This window comes from Mycetomoellerius zeteki, unplaced genomic scaffold (assembly GCF_001594055.1).
Source record: "Mycetomoellerius zeteki isolate Tzet28-1 unplaced genomic scaffold, Tzet1.0 scaffold432, whole genome shotgun sequence".
Lineage (NCBI taxonomy): Eukaryota > Metazoa > Arthropoda > Insecta > Hymenoptera > Formicidae > Mycetomoellerius > Mycetomoellerius zeteki.
This window is the reverse complement of record NW_017257427.1, coordinates 56,598-63,224: the sequence shown is the minus strand read 5'-3', so window position 1 is coordinate 63,224 and position 6,627 is coordinate 56,598. Positions and strand designations below refer to the sequence as shown.

Genomic DNA, 6,627 nt, shown 5'->3' with positions numbered 1-6,627 from the left:
TCACACATTACGTTAAAGAAAAAATGCTTTTATATTTTTTCATGTATTTAATCTACATTATCTAAACCGTAAATGGGGAACGAGGTTAGGAAGAGTAAGGAACAGACGAAATTTATATGACAAAAGCATTTATTTTATTTTTTAAAAAAGGTATTACATGAAATAAGGTATTTTACTTTTTTAAAAGAATACACGTTTGAACATGACTGCATACAGCATGACAATTCGTTAATTTTCGTTTACAATGAAGAAAAATTTTATAAAATAGTTGTAAGATCAATCGATCATTGTGCTTATAATCAGAGGTAAACAGACTAAAAAACTGGCTAAGATTATAACCATTACACATAAAGTATAGAAATACACAGCAGTATTGTCCGCAAGTTTGAGAAAGCATTCCTTGCAGCGTCGTCGTATTCCAGCGATACGTGGTGGAGTTTCGGTGAAGACATAAGAGGAACCTTGAGTCCAAGAGCGGCAATCCGTAGCTATCGAAATACGTTCCTGTACCGTGTTCATCGATGTAGAAGGCGACCCAGTGTTGGCCAGGTCGATCGTGATCGTCCGTGTTAGCGATAATGGCAGTCGACCTCGTCCACACCCTCGACAGTCGGTCGGCAGGATAGACCCCCGCATATCGAACAATGAGATGATGCAATGCGTTTAAAACTTCCAACGAATTCATTTCTCGTCGTCGGAGAGCGTGAAAAAGGAAATGTTTGTGCAAATTCAGAATTTACCTCTTTAGGCGGTGCGTGCGTTCTAGAGTTCTCAAAATTTAGCCTTCGTGAAACGCTAGTGATAGCTTTATCTCTATCCGTCGACGGGTCGAATTCTAGATCTTTTTTCTTCTCGGCTGTCGCTTGTTCGTTCTCACTTTGCTTCGTCTTTTCTGTCGCGATATTTTTCTACGCTTCGATGTTGCGAAATATATCGTGTTTCTGATTTTTAAATTGAATCGAAAAATTTCGGCTGTCTGCTGTTTCGCTCTCGATGTCGCTCTCGCTCCAATTTTATGAAGGAAGACTCGTAGCTCGAATTGCTGTTATTTCGTATAGTTAGCCAGTGTTTCAATTTGTAAACATTGCGTAAAGCACAATGTGATTCGGCGTTGGTTCGAAATCCGTGCGTACAACGTTGTTCACGACCTTCGAAATCTGGTAGATTTTTGAAAGCCGGAGAAATTCTTTCCAGATATACGTTTCTGGACAGTAGATTTCTCAAATAACATGTCTTCTCTTGTCCTCTGCTATAGATGTAGCGTGCATGTCGTGTAATTTCTCGCAGATGTATAGTAAAGTATTCAGGATTGACGATTCGTCTCCGTCGAACCATTTGATTCCATGATAATTTCGTGTAAGCCAGTTGTTTTCTCGTCTTACTCTCTCGGGTAAATCGTGAAATTGATAAGGTGACTGCATAATCCAGTGTCCGGTGATCGTTGCATTAATCGCAAAAACCGCGACTTCTTTAGGGATAAAGTTTTCTTCGATATCGCGGAAACCTTGTATTTCGATGACTATATCCATTATGATATTCGAATTTACAGTACTCTTTCTTTTTTTACGAATCGTCGGCGTCGGTGTCACGAGTAAGACTGAAGCTGTTTCGTCAGCTTGCGTACAATTAGATGAGAAAAAGATAGTAGTGGGGGAAAATAATTTTCACGCGAAAGACATAGGGTTAACCAGAAAAGTCGACAATGACAAATGACAATCGATTTCTAAAACGTTCTCAAACTCGGCATAGACGATACAATTAATAGTCACGGAAAGAGCTTTTTCGAATCTCACTTCTAATCGTAAGCTACCGTGTTTCACGAGATTCCAATGCCCTGCACAATTAGCGGATAGATCCGGAGTAAGATCGAAAGCGAAAAGAGTGTAACCGGCGGCGTAAGCGTCTCTAGTTATAGAATTACCCTCGTTCAGAAAGTGAATGCCGATTCCCGAGAATAATGTGTGATAAGCTTCTACGTAGAGCGGTTTGTCTTTCGAAAAATTTGGTTGTAACGGTCTACTGAGAATTTGCATACCATCGACATACAGCAAAAAGAAATTTATTCCGTAATTTTTTAAATTGAACGGGTTCAATTTTCTATCATCGTTAAACGCTTTGTTATCGACAAAACCCACTATTACTCGTTTCGGTAGCTGTCCGAGTATTGCGTTGTCTATCGATTGCCCCACGACGCCAGCGTGTATCGTGAATGTTTTAACCTCGACTCTCGTAAGAGGATATTTGGCCGTAGTTTTACTCAGCATTCTAGCGTGTGCGAGTAGCACACCGGGACTTATTTTTGCTCTTCTTACGAGTAGACTGGCGTCAAGAATGCGTATTTTTGATAACGTTTTACTCTCCTTAAGGCAAAACGAATCTTTCGAGCGTACGAACCTCATTCTAACTTCCACTCCGTTAATTAAAAATTTATCTTGATTGAAAACGTCGCAGTGAAGGTGACCTATGAGATCTAACGCGCGATTCCCCTGAATGTATTTTGCGCGTCTCACGAGCGCCGAATTTGAGGTTGATGCGTCTAAGGGGTCGTCCATGTATCCGGGGATATCCGCGTCCCATAAGCAGGAGGTTAGATGGGAAGTTTTTGCGGGTGAAGCATAATTTAATAAGGCCTCGATGTATGCGCGGTACGCGTAAGCGTTGTTTGGCGGCGACACGAGCTTTTGATTGAAATATACGTCGATTTGGTTGAACATGGAATGCAATAGATGATTTACGGGTCCTACTTTTGCCGTGTCGTCGGGCGCGACCGATGTGCTCTCCCCGCTTTCGCTTTCTACGCGTATACGGAGGCTCAACATGGTGTGAGTGAGATCCAGATAGTCTTCTCCATGTCCGGGAATGACGAATTCTATGGGCGAGTCGTCCGAGAGCGAAGTTACGGGTTTGTAATAAATCCATTGCAAACTCTCAATGCTGATTTGCGTAGGAGGTAGAGAGAAGAGATTGAGTTCGCTCTTTATACACTCGCTTGAGTGGGTATGAAGAAAGGACATGCTTTTCCTCCAGTCGTGAATTCTTAACTCAATTAAGAGAATATATCGGATACGTCGCGTTTTTTGACTCGACGTTTCTTAGTGGATGGTTTTTTGGTTTTTCTTCCTGCAGCACGAATTTTCTTTTTCTTCGTCACTTTTTTGTTCTTCTTTCCTGCAGTACTTCTCGATGATTTTTTTTTCTTAACCACTCGGCGTCATTTACGGTGCACGATAAGACTATCTCGACCTCCAAGTGGAAACGCATCGGATTTCGCGGATATTTTATATTCCGATCCCCTCATCAGGGAACTTATTTTTTCTTTGGCTTTTCTCTTAAGGTTACTCCGCGATTCTACTAGCCGACTTTTGACCGCTTCCTTCAACGTCTTATTATTTTCGACGTCTTCTATCACGTTGATTTCCGCACGCAAAGCTTCTTTTCCGACAATACGTGCACCTTTATTTAGGTAGGGTAATATTTTTCTGAATAATCCACCGAGAAAGCTACCGATTCCATGTCCGCGTTGGTAGGGCGAACCGACGAAAACACGTGGAATTCCACCTCGGTTACCGATGCCCCATGCATCAAAATACTCCTCATATTCCATCGTGAGTTTCTAACTAAGACTACTCTATCAATTAAAGCCACTATTTATACGATCGCGTACACGAAAGAAAGTTATTGCTTACGTTTAAAGTGCAGTGTCACTGTCAACGTTCCGAATTTGAATGGAATTTTTTGTCCGAGATGATCTCTTATATCTATTTCAATCGTTCTGAAATTCGTTCGTCGCAATGGGATATAATTCGGAAATGAGAAATGCTTCACCAAATTTGCACCAAATGCATAATTATGACTGCGTATTTCAATTGGAACTACTCTGAGAAGAGGAGTGCGTACATCGCCTGTTATATAAGACTCGCAAATATCGCAATAAACGAACATTTTATCGGGGATAGCGCGCCACAAGCTACAGGGTTCGGTACTCCAGTAACTATCTACACAGTATAACTTATACTGTGCCTTGGTACATCGACCACCCCCTTTTTTCTGGCATTTGAGAACACCGCAGAAATCCAGCAGAGTGTTTTAAGGTAATCAGTTTCCTACACATCACTAACAGAAATTCACAGTGACTGGATCGCGCAAAGCATGTGCCCTGTGTTCCCGCGTTCCCGCGCTTCATTCAACGCTCGACTTCTAGCGGTCAATCCGTATGTCGCGTGGGTGCTTAGCGGTTGTTGCGCATCCACATTGTTCCATCAACACAAGAAGAGCGGAATAATCAAATGCACTGAGTGCTATACCGCGCTACCAACTCTTGAAAAGAGGAATTATTACGGGGTTTTACGCCATTATATCCATTTGAGTTACCCTGAACAATTCGAGACTTGCAGCGCATACTGTCTAATATTGATGACGCTTCGCGCGATTGCGGCTTGCTCCGATTGTCCCGGAGTTGTTGAAAAGATTCCTTGTGTTCTTGGAAGCGACGGAGGAACGACCGTGGAACGACTTCGAATCCATGATAATCGCATTATCTACCACTATATTCAGCGTTAGCATCTAGCCAACCAATAATTTGGACAATCCAGGCACGGTCCCCTCCGACGCGCGAAATCATGAGTTTCGCATCTCACTCATAGTCTCAAAGTAATTCGAAACCGAGAATTGGCCGAACCACCCTGAGATGTAACATAACACTCCTTTCGTTTCGATTGGTCAAATTTGAATTTTTCAGTCTTCAATCTCAATCTTCAATGCATAGTCTGATTCCGGCCTTATGATTACTGTTATGGTGCGGTCCCATGATGCGGAATTGGCGCAATAAGGAATTAGTGGAACGCTTGTGATTGATTTAGAAAAGACATCGACGGAGCGCAATTGACGGAATACTTGCGATTGGTAGGACATCGTTCCGTCAATTCCGCATTACGTATACATTCCGTACCATGGGACCGCGCCATTAAGCTGGAATCAGATTACGCATTGAAAATTGAGATTGAAGAGTGAAGATTGATTTTTGACCAATGAGGACAAAGGGATTTTAGCTTCTATTGTTTTGATTGGTCAAATTTCAATCTTTAACACATAGTCTGATTCCGGCTTTACGGAAAGTGTGTGCCATGACCTTATGGCTCTTGCACACTGGATGCGGAAAAGCTTACCGCGCGGCAAAATGCGACGCGGTAACCAATGAACATATTAGGAGCTGTAAGCTTATTGGCTAACGCGTCACATTTTGCCGCGCGGCAAGCGTTTCCGCGTCCAGTGTGCAGGAACCATTAAGCGTTGCCGCGTTCTGTATGCAGGAGCCATAAAACTATTCGTTCAGAATGAAAACGTCTAAGCGTGTGATGTCACATTACCCATGGACGCCCTTGTCCGAATGAAAAATTTTCATTCTGAACGCACCCCAGCGAGCACTCACGGATCCGCTTCGCGACAGTTGAGTCTGCTGAACGCAACTATTGTCATCAACATTGCAGCCGAAAAATGTCGAAATTCGGAAAAGGCCCTATTCTGCATAGGGTACGTTCCGAGTTACGCATGAAGCGCGTAGACTGCATAGAAAGTCATTTCGAGTCAAGCCCATGGCACATACAAAAACGTAAGGCCGTAAAGGCCATCACACGTACAAAAATTTTAATCGGAATCGTAAGGTCGCAAGCAAATCGACCAATCACAATCAAAATTAAGATCTCGCGTTTTTAAACGCTCGACTGTGATTGCCCGATTTGCTTACAACCTTACGATTACGACTAAAATTTTTATACGTGTGATGGCCTTAAGACATAATCAGTAAGCGAATTGGCCAATCACGATAAAGACCGTAAGGCCAGTAGCGAATCCAATCTTACGATTTCTTTACTGCTTACGTGTTACTCCGGATCTACAATAGGATTTTAAGCCTTAAGTCATAAGAAATGGACGAATCACAATCGATTATTCCCCTCGGATTCGACTGTAATTGGTCAGTTTCTTACGACTTAAGTCTTAAAACATCTATTGTAGATCCGGACTTAAGCTGGTTCTACATTAGTCGCATCGCAACGTCGCAAGCGTTGCAGTCCAATCAAGCTAGCTCGACTCTGATTGGATCATAACGCTTGCGACACGCTTGCGACACTGCGATGCGATCAATGACTACGTTTACACGGATCGATTTACGCCGAAGTTATAACATCGATGTTAGGAAACTGGCCAATCGCAGTCATTCCATTCTTCAGAGGAATAGCTATGACTGGCCAATTTCATAACATCGATGTTATAACTTCGGCGTAAATCGAGCCGTGTAAACGTAGTCAATGATCTCTGTTACACGACACGCTTAACCGGGTTTAATAATATCCGTAGTTATGAAATTGGCCAATCATAGCTGTTCCTCGGAAGAATGGAACGATTGTGATTGGCCAGTTTCATAACTACGGATGTTATTAAACCTGATTAAGAGTGCCGTGTAAATGTAATCAATGTAGAATCAGCTTTACGGCCTTACGTTTTTGTATGTGCCATGGGCTTTAGCTATTGGCTGCGTTCCGCAAAGCGCATCATGCGCATAATTCCTGCGCGCAGGACATGAGCCTTCCGCAAAGCGCATCATTGCTCCATGACTTTACCATGGCTATA

The 6,627-nt window shown here is 42.6% G+C and overlaps 1 protein-coding gene and 1 pseudogene across 1 annotated transcript; both read right to left on the bottom strand.

The window, feature by feature from the left end:
* Positions 1–276: 276 nt before the first annotated feature.
* On the bottom strand, positions 277–1,529 carry LOC108726619 (uncharacterized; annotated as a pseudogene).
* Positions 1,530–1,664: 135 nt separating this feature from the next.
* On the bottom strand, positions 1,665–3,014 carry LOC108726618 (uncharacterized protein F54H12.2). Its single transcript, XM_018454297.1, has one exon. It carries the CDS (start codon positions 3,012–3,014, stop codon positions 1,665–1,667), a length of 1,350 nt encoding a protein of 449 aa, XP_018309799.1.
* Positions 3,015–6,627: the final 3,613 nt, after the last annotated feature.